General features: G+C 56.2%; 1 protein-coding gene across 1 annotated transcript; it reads left to right on the top strand.

Moving 5' to 3' along the window:
• Positions 1-447: 447 nt before the first annotated feature.
• Positions 448-12,636, top strand: SERPINE1 (serpin family E member 1). Its single transcript, XM_040972874.1, has 9 exons — positions 448-639; positions 7,703-7,974; positions 8,473-8,706; positions 9,474-9,668; positions 10,270-10,468; positions 11,495-11,595; positions 11,708-11,794; positions 12,179-12,262; positions 12,506-12,636. Exons 1-9 carry the CDS (start codon positions 623-625, stop codon positions 12,541-12,543), a joined length of 1,227 nt encoding a protein of 408 aa, XP_040828808.1. The 5' UTR covers positions 448-622; the 3' UTR covers positions 12,544-12,636.
• Positions 12,637-12,908: the final 272 nt, after the last annotated feature.

Below are 12,908 nucleotides of genomic sequence, written 5' to 3'. Positions count from 1 at the left end.
TGACATCCTCATGCCCAATGCACAGAAGGGAAGGGGAGGTTCAGGGCAGTCCCTGACTGTGCACAGGCCACGTCTGCCTGCTTGTGCCTACAGCAGAAGGCTCTCTTGGGCAAAGGGCAGGCACCCCAGCCATGGGGATCCTGGATGGGAGGGGAGAGGCTATGTCTGGATACTGGGCTGGAGTGGGGGATATTTCTTGGGTTGCATCTCCTAATTCAGAGGGGCTGCCTGACCTGGTATAATGAGGAGGCGGTAATGGGCACATGGGCAAGGAGCAGACAGAGGCATGGAAGCAGCAGAATGAGGCCGGGCCAGAAGAGGGTAGCTAGGGGAAGCCCTTCCTTGTTGACCTCCAGCTGCCCTCTGCCAAGCTCAGGATCTGCCACGCATCCTCAGAAAAACCTGTCCCAGAAAGACCTGCAGAAGCTGCTCCGCTCCAAGCCTGAGTTGCCTGTGAGGAAGGAAGTGCAGGGAGTCTAGTTTGGGGTCTCCCTGGGCTACCCCTCTTCCCCTCACCTGTTCTCCCAGTCCTTACAGATCCCACCAGGGCCCCAACAGCCCCAGCCTGGATGTCTCACCATGGTGACTCAGACCAACAGACACGAGGGATGTCTGCTCCCATATGGACAGAAAGGAATGGTCAGTGACTCGGGGCCAGTGGAAGGGGTGTCCCTGGAGCCTCTGAGGAGGTAGGGGGCAAATTCCATGTACACTGTGTCACCCAAACTGTCTCCCCCACACCTCGCCCACCCACAAGTCTCCCTTGACCCAATGGGGTTACAGTCATCTGCCCTGGGCGTCTGTCCAGCTGCTCCACAGGGGCCACATGGAGGAGTCATGGCTCTGGCTTGATATTCTTTTGCTTTGTGCCTCCCAGCATGATGCAACTGGCCACACTCAAGAACCATCTCAGGGCCTGGAGTAAAGGACAACGGAGGTGGGTTTGGGGGTTGAGGTGGCAGGTGGCCTGGTGTGGTAGTTCAACAGGCTAGTCCTCCGCCTGCAAGTGCCAGTATCCCATATGGGTGCCAGTTTTTGTCCTGGCTGCTCCACTTCCCATCCAGCTCCCTGTCTGGGGCCTGGGAAAGCGGTAGAGGGTGACTCAAGTCCTTGAGCTCCTGTACTCACTTGGGAGACCTGGAAGAAGCTCCTGGCTTCGAATCAGCTCAACTCCAGCTGTTGCTGCCATTTGGGGAATGAACCAGCAGATGGAAGATCCTTCTCACTCTGTCTTTCCTACTCTCTCTAAAACTGCCTTTCCAATTACAAAAAAAAAAAAAAAAAAAAAAAAAGTCTTAAAAGCATGTGGATAGAGCAAAGTCAGAGAGAGGGCCAGGAATGTGGAGAATGAGGAACGCGCTCTTGGTGAACATGAGGGCGCATGAATCAGAATCAGAGAATCTAAGAGAGAGGAGGACCAGGCCAGATCCAGCCAGCCTGGCCCAGAGGCGCCCTGTCGGGTCTGCATTGCCTCATGCAATTGTCACCGCCCCACTCTGTGGCCACATCTGTCCCACACGCGGCACACGCTCCACCCTGCCTTGCACAGCCAACTTCCTGTTGGTGGTCACCCAGGGGCTACCCCAATGCTGACCAGGCTCGCTGCTGCCCAAGGGCAACGAGGGACATTTCTGTTCATTGAGCAGCAGGTCACGCAAGATTCTGGTGGAAATAAGGAAGTAAGGGTTCCTGGGGCCCCAGGCATAGCCAAGTGCACATGAGACGGGAGGGGAGCCCAAAAGTGACTGAGCAGGCGGTGACTGGGACCACCAAGAGATGGGAACAGTGCACGGAGGAAGGAGGAGGAGGAGGAGGGAGGGGAGAGGTGGGACGGGGGTCCACAGCCACCTCCTCCCTGCTCCTTGGGGGGAATTGTGGTGTGTGTGAAATTGCCAGTAGGCCCATATTCAATCCTGGGACCCAGAGAGACTGCACTGTGGGACTGGCTTGTGGCACAATGGCTTAAGCTCTTGCCTGGGACGTCAGCATTCCACACTGAGTCCTGGCTGCGCTACTTCCAATTCAACTTTCTAGTAGTGCATCCTGGAGGGGGCCAAAAGCTCCTGGCTTTGGCCTAGAGCAGCCCTAGCTAATTGCAGACCTGTAAGAGGAGTGAATTGGTAGCAGACGGAAGCTCTCTATCTCTTGCTTGCTTGCCCTGCTTTTCAAATAAACACATCTCTTTCTTAGGATTTATTTTTATTTGAAAGGCAGATATACAGAGAGGAGGAGAGACAGAGAGGAAGATCTTCTGTCCACCGATTCACATTCCAAGTGGCCACAACAGCTTGAGCTGAGCCGATCTGAAGCCAGGAGGCAGGAACTTCTTCCCAATCTCCCACATAGGTGCAGGGTCCCAAGGTTTTGGGCCGTGCTCGACTGCTTTCCCAGGCTACAAGTAGAGAAAGAGAGAGAGAGGAAGAGAGAAAGAGAGAGAGAAAGAAAGAGAAAACGAGACAGAGAGAAAGGAGAAAGAGAAAGAAAGAAAAGAAAAAAAGAGACAAAGAAAGAAAGAAAGAAAAAAGAAAGAAAGAAAGACAAGACAGATGGGCCTGAGCTTGCAGAATCAGTCTTGGGGGCTGGGGCAGGTGTGGAGGCAGGGGGATGTTTCTAGAGACAAGAGGGGAGGAGCCGGCAGACATCATCTTCAGGACCCACCAACTTATGACACTGCCAGACACCGGTGGGGATGTTGATGAGAAAAATGGGAATGTATGCTTCCCAGCCCCTGCCTTGGGAGCTACCGCTCTCCAAGAACTGAAGCTCAGATCCCTGGGTCTGAGAGACGCTGCCACTGAGCACGAGGCTGGATTACGCCTGGTGTTCACAAATACTGCGCTGTGTGGTTCCCACTCCAGCCCCCAGAGCCCGAGGGTCACCTTCTGCCAAAAAAGAAAATGGCCTCAACAGCTAGAGCTGAGCCCAGTCTGAAGCCAGGAACCTCTTCCAGGGTCTGCCACATGAGTGCAGGGCCCCAAGCACTGGGCCATCCTCCAGCGCTTTCCTGGCACATTATCAGGGAGCTGGAGCAGAAGTGGAGCAGCCAGGACTTGAACTGGTGCCCACAGGGGATGCAGGCGCGCCGAGCAGTAGCTTTACCTGTTGCATCACATTACCCAGCTCCAGGGAGGAGTGATTCTTAGAACTCTCTGGATTGTGAAACTCTTCATGTAGATGGCAGAACAAAGCAACCACAGACAGGCACTAATTTTTGAATTAGGGATATTGGGAGAGACACAGGAGGGGGAGGGGGGGACATAGAGCCAGGTGGGGGAGGGGGTCCGACCACCCAGGCCAGGACTGCCCTAGGGTGACACCGACCCAGGACCAAGTTCTCCTGTGAGCAGGAGCTGTGGCATTAAGCACTCAGCAAGCTCACTCCTAGAGAGGGCTGCCAAGTCCAAAGCCAGGCTATTTTTGGCGCTGTGGTGTTTGGAGAGCCACCAGGCCAGAAATAGGACCTTGCCTCTCTGCCACCCCCGGCTCTCCCAATGAAATCACCCTGGAGTCAGGAGGCCGGGCCCTGCATTCCAGGGAGCCTGTGTAACTCCCTTGTCGCTGCCGGGAGAGACGGACCATCTTCCCCACAGGAAGGGCCTGCAACGCTGCGTGCCTGACTGTAAAAGGGATTTGGGACGGAGAGGCCAGGGAGAGAGAGATTGAGTCAGAGCCAGGGGGTTAAAGGAGAATGGGAAATGAGGAGGAAGGAGAGAATGGCAGGGAGGAACTGGGAGGCAAGGCAGAGGGAGGGCGGAAGACCTCTGCAGCCAGAGGTCCCCGGTGGGAGTGGTGGTGGGAAGGTGTGCATCTGGGGCAGTCACGAACACCTTCTGGGGGCCTCCTTCCCATCTTTTCCGGTTAGCAAGGCCTGGAAGTTCCCTCAGAACTCCAGCACCCAACAACTCACTCTCTTATCTCTGAGCCTCCGGAAGCCAGAATTGCAGCTATTTCAACAGCTGGGACTTCTCTGTCTCTAACCCAAAGGGTCATAGCTTCAACCAGAAGACCCAACCCTGGGTTGTTTGGGGTTTAGGGACAAAAGGGAAAGTGACGGTCCCTTCAGTCAGGCTGGATTCGGAGAAGCTCACCTTGGGATGTCTATGGGTAGTGACTCCCGGCACGCAGCCGTGTACTGGTGAAGGGCAAGGCCACATGCATGCAGGGGAGGCGATGACCATGGGCAGCTGGGCAGCTTCAGCTCATCAGAGTCAAAGTAAAAAAAAAAAAAAATCAAAACCCTGTCATAGCAGATTTTACCTCTGTTTCTCCTTCTTCCCCTCTTATTATTTTGTAAAGATTTATTTACTTATTGGAAAGGCAAACTTGGAGAAGCAGAGAGAGAGATGTTCTGTCTGCTGGTTGTACCAGTCAGGGTTGGGCCAGACCAAAGCCGGGAGCCAGGATCTTCCATGTGGGTGCAGGACCCAAGCACTTAGGGACATGTTTTGGTTTCCTAGGTGCATTAGCAGGGTGTGTGTGTGTGTGTGTGTGTGTGGTTGTGTGTGTGCTGGATAGGAAGTGGAGCAGCCGGGATTAGAACTGGCACCCAAACGGGATGCCAGCATTGTCAGCAGCAACTTAGCTGGTTATACCACAATGTTGATGCCTCTTTCTATTACTAAAGAGAGATGGAGAGAGAGAAAGCAGTGAGCGCCCATCTGCTGGTTCACTCCCCAAATGCCTACCACAGCTACTGTTGGGCCAGGCTGAAGTCAGATGTTTGGAACTCCATCTTGGTCTCTCACCTGATGGCAGGGACCCAAAGACCTGAGCCATCACCTGCAGCCTCCCAGGGTGTCCAGGGAGCTGCAGCTGGAAACCAGAGCTGGGACACGCAATCTGTGCTATGGGATATGGGCAGTTCAGTGCTAAGGCCACATGCTGGGCCCTGGCCTCCATGTTGACACCCACTGCATGCCAGCAGGTCCCCTCCAGTCCCACACCTCTCAGTCTCCAGGGTAAAATGTGCCCCTCCCCAGCTGTTGAAAGGACTGAAGCACCCCAGGTTAGAGAGTGCACTGGGGTCACCTGCTGTGGTCTCACCAAGCATCTTTTTTTTTTTTTAATTTTTTTAATTGTGGGCCCAGCGTGATAGCATAGTGGTTAAAGTCCTCGCCTTGCACACCCGGGATCCCATATGGGTGCTGGTTCTAATCCCAGCAGCCCCACTTCCCATTCAGCTCCCTGCTTGTGGCCTGGGAAAGCAGTCGAGGACGGCCCAAAGCCTTGGGACCCTGCACCCACATGGGAGACCTGGAGGAAGTTCCTGGATCCTAGCTTCGGATCGGCATAGCACCAACCATTGTGGTCACTTGGGGAGTGTATCATCGGATGGAAGATTTTTTCCCTCTGTCTCTCCTTCTCCCTGTATATCTGACTTTCCAATTAAAAAAAAAATCTCTTAAAAAAAAGCTGTATTTATTTTTATTGGAAAGGCAGATCAGATTTACAGAGAGAAGAGACAAAGCTCCTCCATCTGCTGGTTGACTCCCCAAATGGCCACAATGTCCCGAGCTGAGTGGATCAGAAGCCAGAAGCCAGGAGCCAAGAGCTTCTTCCTGGTCCCCCATATGAGTACAGGGTCCTAAGGCTTTGGGCCATCCTTTACTGCTTTCCCAGGCCACAAGCAGGGAGCTGGATGGGAAGTGGAGCAGCTGGGACACAAACTGACATCTATGTGGGATTCTGGAGCTTGCAAGGTGAGGATTTAGCCATTGAACCATTGTCTGGGGCCCATCCAAGGCTCTTCTAAGCCTTGCCCAGTCCCTGTGCCCCTCGGCCCCAGAGGGTGGAGGGAGGGAGGGAGGCCTTGCAGGTGTTGCTGGGGGAGGAGCTGAGCTGGGGCTTCTGTCCTCCATCCTCTCCCTCACCGCACATCCACTCTTAGGAAAGACGAAACACAACCCTGACGGAGGGAAAAGACACGTGCCCTTGGCTGCTATGGGAGGTGCTGGCTCTCCTGTGTCACGCGGCAGCGGGAATATCCATGATCCCAACTTTCCAAGGAGGTTTCCCTCTCTTTCCCAGCCACGCCCCTCCCCGCCCCCACCCGGGTTAAACAAAGACAGGAGGCAGCCTCAAAAAAAAAAAAAAAAAACAAATCCTAGGAAAGCTGTGGGGCTGTGGTTACCTTGGTATCTGTTTACTGAACAAATCCAAAACAAACATCTCAACACCCACGGGTGCTTCCTGTGGCCGTCTCCATGGATACGCCCAGTGGAATCCCAGCACCGACACAAAGCACAGATGTGAGGACCCCCAGGTCAACAGCACCATGCCCTCTCCCATCCCCCTACACAGGAGCCTTTCAGCACACCCTCACATGCCCCTCAAGCTCCACTCCATTCACACTGGCCCCATTGCCCGGGACATACCTGATCCTGCCAGACCCCAAATGTCATGTGTGCTCACTGCCAACCAGCGGCCACCCTCTCCAGAGCTCAGGCCCCCACCAAGAACTCAGCCCTGGCAGGGCCACCACCCCACTCAGCACATCTCAAACCCCAGCCAGACAGGGCTGTGGGCAACGGAGAACCCTCAGAGGGCACTCAGGGAGCCTGAACGCCATGTGCCACACAGCCCCAGAGGGCAAGCCACCAGAAGACAGTGGCCCAGGAGGAGACAGTCAGCTCTGTGTTGGGCTGGCATCCGAGACAATCAAAACTCAGATGGTGGCATGGCACATTCCATGCCCTTGGGCTGGAGGTTGGAGGTGCGAGCTGAGCTGAGCTGAGCTGAGCATGAGGATCTGTTAGCCTGGACCCTGTGTGTTTGGTCAACCTGTCAACGTGCCGGGCAGGCAGGACCTCCTGCTGACAGGGCATCCAAAGACAGGCAAAGGTGATCGAATTGAGGGAGGGCCTCAATTGAGCAAACCCAGGGGGCATGCGGGAGGGAGGGGGGTGGCCTGACGTTCCCCGAGGCCTCTTGCACACGTACACACAGGCCTCCACAAGCCAGAGGAAGGAGGCGTCCCCCTCCCCCCGCAGGCAGGCGGGTGGGGTGGGGGGAGGCAGGGGCCGGCTGGCCGTTGCTCAGACACTTCCACAGCCAGCACGTGGGCGGGGCCACACCATGAGTTCATCTAACTTCCTGCCCGCATCTGGTATAAAGGCAGGCAGCTGGCCCCAGGAGCAGCACAGCTAGGGCTGGCTGCAAGGCCCAGAGCAGAGCACGGAGAGGACCAGGACTGAGGCAGCCACTCCCCCTAGTCTTCCAGCTTTGCCAAGACTCCCGGGACAGTCTGTTGCAGCAAGGCGACTTTGAGAACTTCAGGTAGGGGAAGAGCAAACTCCCATCTCTGACTTCTCTCCAGCATCTCCACTGTCTGTGAGATCCCTGCACCCCATTTTTTCCCTCTCCTTCCCTTCCTTGCAGGGAGCAGGTGGGACTAGGGTGGGAGCCTCAGGTACCAGGACTTCTGGTGACTCCTGCTTTTCCCATATTCCTTGAGTGACACACACGCTGTGGGAACGTTGCAAATCTTCATGCAAACCCACAGACGTGGGAGCGTCTATCTCCACTGAGGGAAGGGGGCTACACCTGGGCAGCTTCCAGCAGATGGAGATGGGATGGAGTGGACAGTGACTTCCGGAACCAGAGCCCGGGGGCACGGCCAGGGTGTGCTCTGCCCCGCTCTCCCTCCCCCTTGCTGCTCCTCCTAGAACCGACCTCACCTCAGACCCCTTCCCGCTTGCTCTAGGATGCAGATGTGTCCGGTGCTCGCCTGCCTGGCCCTGGGCTTGGCTGTCCTCTCTACTGAAGGAACCGCCTCACACTCACACCAGTCCCAGGTGGCTGAACTGGCAGCAGACTTCGGGGTGAAAGTGTTTCGGCAGGTGGCACAGGCCACTGAAGACCGCAACGTGGTTTTCTCACCCTATGGGGTGGCCTCGGTGCTGGCCATGCTGCAGCTGACCGCGGCGGGCGAAACCCAGCAGCAGCTCCAAGAGGCCATGGGATTCAAAGTTGATGGTGAGACATGGGGCAGGGCAGGAGGTGTGAAGTCACGTGGTCTTCAGAGAGCCGGCTGACTCAGGCTGTACTAGGTGAACCCCTGGCCCTATTGCAGGGGCCACCGCCTCTTCTCTCAGGTCCTCACAGGCTGTACCAGCCCACGGATTTGCCCCTTAATGCTTGTGTGACTTCAGTGCCAGTATAACTCAGTTTCTTCAGAACAGGGGCACACCCACACACACACAGCTACCCTAGGATGCTATGTGGAGAAGAAATAGAGAGATACATATAGGTGACAGGGGTGGGAGGGAGGACTTAAGGGCCCATCATTTCAGAACTGAGAAAACAATGGTTGAACCCAAAGAAAATGTCAAGAGTTGAGACTGTTGAGGGAAGCCTAGATGGGCAGGGAAGGGACAAGGGTTTGGAATCCAGGATGGGGAAGACTCATCATTGGGGGTGGGGTGAGCACGGCTGGGGGCCCTCATGTGACCCATCCTCCTTGCCCCTGTCCAGAGCAGAGCACGGCCCCCGCCCTGCGTCGCCTACACCAGGCGCTCATGGGCCCCTGGAACAAGGACGAGGTCAGCACCACAGACGCCATCTTTGTGCAGCGCGACCTGAAGTTGGTGCCGGGCTTCATGCGGCACTTCTTCAGGCTGTTCCGGACCACGGTCAAGCAGGTGGACTTTTCTGAAGTGTCGCGGGCCAGATTCATCATCAATGACTGGGTGAAGAGACACACGAAAGGTGAGCATGCTGGGAAAGCAGGTGCGTGTGCCCAAGGGCCTGTACTCCGAGGGGCACTTGGAAACAAATCCACATGCCGCAAACTCTTCCTTCCAACCTCCCTCCTCTGTAGAAGGCCAAGTGTACTTGGCCATAGTGGTTGGCATTAGGTGTTCTCCAAACCATCTCCAAGAAATGTTTTGAGATTAAAATATGTGTGTGTGGGGGGGGCTATTTACTATTTATGTGAAAAGCAGAGTTACAGAGGAAGACCAAATGGCCACGACAGCCCCAAGGCTGATCCAGGCCAAATCTAGGAACCTGCTACTCCATCTGGGTCTCCCACAAGGGGGCAGAGAGCCAAGCACTTGTGGCCATCTTCTGCTGCCTTCCCAGACACATTACCAAGGAGAGGGATTGGAAGTGGAGAAGCTAGAACTTGAACCAGCACCCATTTGGGATGCTGGTATGACAGGCAACAGCCTAACCTACAGTACCACTGTGCCTGCCCCACACTTAAAAACAATAGCAGTGAACAGGACCCTTAGAACAGCTCTTAGGACCCTTCAAGAATGCTTTTTTAAGGGGGCAAAGCCAGGGTGAGATTTCCAGCTCTGGTTCCAGACAGGGGCTGGAAGGTGCCCCGAGACCCTTGGTGGAGAGCAACTAGACTCACTTTGATCCCATCTGCGCCCTGCTGGATACCTCCCTCCTGCATCCCTTTGAGAACTGGGGGCTGGAGTTGTCACACATATCTGACCGCCCCTCCCTCCCTTGGTGCTCCCCAGGCATGATCAGTGACTTGCTCGGGGAAGGGGCTGTGGACCAGCTGACGCGCCTGGTGCTGGTGAACGCCCTCTACTTCAACGGCCAGTGGAAGATGCCCTTCCCGAAGGCTGGCACCCACCGCCGCCTCTTCCACAAGTCAGACGGCAGCACCGTCTCGGTGCCCATGATGGCGCAGACCAACAAGTTCAACTATAGTAAGTGCCAGCCCTCCCACCCCCGCCTTGTCCCTGGGGTCTCCTGGGGAACATCCAACCTGCTGCCCTCTGCACCACCAGCAAGTGGAGAGAGAGCAATCCTACAACACATCCTGGTTTCCCAAGGGGGAGAGTCCAGGCCAGGGGAGCAGAAGCAAGGAGCTTGATCTTCCTGCTGCCCCACCTCTGTCTGCCTGCTGGACCCTTTCCAGCACTATACTGGAAAGCACAATCCCCAGGCTGTGGTGAAAGCTGAGATACTGGAATACTTGGCATTGGCAGTGGGGGAGGCAAAAGGGCACAGGGTCTCCAGGACTTGGGCTGTCTTCTGCTGCTTTCCCAAGCCATAAACATGGAGTTGGATGGGAAGCGGAGCATTCAGGAGATGAACCGGCACCCATATAGTGTCCCGGCGCTTGAAGACAGAGGATTAGCCAGTTGAACCATGGTGCCATCCCCAAAGGGGGGGCCAAAGGGCATAGGGATGCCGGAGAGGGTTGGGGTTTGGGGCTCCCAGGCAGGGTAAGGAGGACCCAGGGCTGGGGTTCAAAGCTGCCAGTACCAGAGCTGCTTCTCATGTGCCACCTTGGTGTCCTGCCAGCCGAGTTCCTCACCCCGGATGGCCACTACTATGACATCCTGGAGCTGCCCTACCATGGGGATACCCTGAGCATGCTCATTGCCGTTCCCTACCAGAAAGAGGTGCCTCTCTCAGCCATCACCAACATCCTGACTGCCCAGCTCATCAGTCAATGGAAAGGCAACATGACCAGAGTGCCCCGCCTCCTGGTTCTGCCCAAGTAAGCCACACTCCCTTTGTGACACCCTCTCTCCCAGCTCCAACCTCAGGCATTGCCCTAGGGTTGAATTTTCCAGCTTTTGCAGTGACCCCTGCAGGGAGGGGTGTGTGTGTGTGTGTGTGTGTGTGTGTGTGTGTGTGTGTCTGTGTGTGTGTGTGTGAGAGAGAGAGAGAGAGAGAGAAAGAGAGAGCATGTACTCTGCCCTGGGTTTAATTAGCTTAATCACAATCATCCTTGTACCTGGAGAATTTTCTAGACAGACAACCCCTCTGCAGAATACTCCCCCACTTGGCGACAGGCAGAGGGGGGCAGCGACTCGTCCACATCCACACTCATACTTGCTTTGCCCTCCCACACTATCTCCCATCCCTGAACTGCAGTGACCCAAGGAATTGCTTTCGCGTGCGCCAGCCCCGCCCAAGGCTTCCAGCTGGGGCACCAACATTTTTGAGCAGCTATTAAAAATCTTGATACACACACACACACACACAATCAAAGGAGTGGATAAGGTATGGGTCATTGGAGGATTTCAGACACCCAAGGGTCCTGCTCCACTTACCCCCAAACTGGCAGAGGGCTTGGGAGAAGGGGAGGAGCTCAGCGGTTGGCTGCTCCACCCCACCTCTGCCATAAAGATGGAGGTAATTAGCTGGGCCCTGGGAGGAGGCAGACAGCCCCCCCCGAGCATCTCTTTCAGTGCTAGCTCTCAGACCCACCACCTACAGCCCAGAGATGTGTTCAATCTTCCCAGCAGGACAACATGCCCCCGGCCACACTGTATCCAATTATGCCAAAATGCCTGCCCCCTTCAAGGAGAGCAATTAGTCAGACTCCAGAAGTGGTGGGAGTGGACAGGGAGGACAGGGGAGGCTGCACACACATGCTTGTGAATGCTAGAAACTTCCAGCACAGAGAGACGCATTGCCAACAGATGTCACGGAAGCAGGCTGTAGGTCCCCGCCAGTGTCCTGTCCCCTGCAGGAGGCAGGCGCTGAGCTTTAGCTGTTTGCCCCCTGTTGTCTGCAGGTTCTCCCTGGAGAGTGAAGTGGACCTCAGGGGTGCCCTGCAGAACCTGGGCGTGACAGACATGTTCAGGCTGGGACAAGCAGACTTCACACGTCTTTCAGGTGAGAGAGAGGCCTTAGCCTGGGTGGCCATGGGCGGGGAGGAGGAGGGGACACCCAAGGCTGAGTCTCAAGGGCAGGACTTAACATCTTCCCGGATCCACCTCTATTTCAGACCAAGAGCCTCTCCACGTGTCCCAGGCTCTGCAGAAAGTCAAGATCGAAGTGAATGAGAGCGGCACTGTGGCGTCTTCCTCCACAGGTGAGTCCTCACTCCTGCCCAGGGCTTCCCAGAAGGGCCCCAAGCGGGCCCAGACCTGGCGTGGACACTGGCACCCTCCTGATCCACACCGGCCTCTCACTCCTGGGGTCAAGAACAAGAGCTGCACCCACCCCTACCCCTCCTGTTCCTCAGCTTTTGCTGGGGCCCTGGGGTTCCTGCATGGGAGCCCTGAGTTGCCCCCAGGGTGGGGAATGAGCCTGAATTTGCTTCCCAGCAAATCCCAATGACACTAGTGGTGAGGGATGGTTTCTGAGCTCTGAAGACACTCATCCTGGGGCCTCCTGAGGGCCAGCTATGGTCACTGCCCACTGGCCCTCCTCACCCACCAGGCCTTGGCCTCCGACACAATCCCTTCTCTTGCAGCCATCTTTGTCACAGCTCGCATGGCCCCCGAGGAGATCATCATGGACAGGCCCTTCCTGTTTGTGGTTCGGCATAATCCCACAGGTGAGCCCTGAACCCTGCCACGTTCCCTGGCCCCATGCCCATCTTTTCACCACCAGAGGACTCTGGGTAGGGACCCCGGACTCAGCCCCTGCCCACAGCATTCAGTGAGGAGGCACAGCTCCGTGATCCACGGCCAAGTCCCTGGCCAGCTTGTGCACAGGGGCAGCCGCCAAGACCTCAGTCAGCTGGCTCGTGCATATGCTCAGAGCTTTGCCACCTCACCCCTGGGTTTCCCTTTCACAGGCGCCATCCTTTTCCTGGGCCAAGTAATGGAACTCTGACGGGGGAAGAGGAGCCCTCGGCTGGGACAGAACTGGGGCTGCATCAGAGAAGACTTGCTGGAGCAGAGGCTGTTTGTTGAAGGACTCTTTCTGGGGAAAAAAAAAAAGCCAGGCGTCTCTCTTTAAAACAAAATGACAGCAACAACACGGAATCTTTTCCACCTGCTTCCCCAGGCCTCGGCCTCTGACAGCGGCGCAAGCCAGGCTTCCTGCTAGCAGCCTGGATGCCCGCCCCAAGCCCAAGTCCCTGAGTCTCCAAGGAGACCAGCAGGTGCAGGCGTATCGGCTCATCTCTGCCTGGGGGGGGGGGGGTTGTCAGGCCCCCGACAGGGTGGGATCTTGAAGCTTAGCAGCAGCAGCAGCCA

Source organism: Ochotona curzoniae, unplaced genomic scaffold (assembly GCF_017591425.1).
Source record: "Ochotona curzoniae isolate NIBS_2020 unplaced genomic scaffold, NIBS_Ocur_1.0 contig_2321, whole genome shotgun sequence".
In the NCBI taxonomy this organism is placed as follows: domain Eukaryota; kingdom Metazoa; phylum Chordata; class Mammalia; order Lagomorpha; family Ochotonidae; genus Ochotona; species Ochotona curzoniae.
The sequence above is the reverse complement of the archived record's forward strand: the minus strand, read 5'-3'. Positions and strand labels throughout refer to the sequence as shown.

Bases quoted from the DNA above. Each gene is read 5' to 3' on its own strand.
- SERPINE1 (XM_040972874.1), top strand. The intron at 10,469-11,494 runs GTAAGCCACACT...TGTTGTCTGCAG, and splicing joins CGCCTCCTGGTTCTGCCCAA to GTTCTCCCTGGAGAGTGAAG. The intron at 11,596-11,707 runs GTGAGAGAGAGG...CCTCTATTTCAG, and splicing joins AGACTTCACACGTCTTTCAG to ACCAAGAGCCTCTCCACGTG.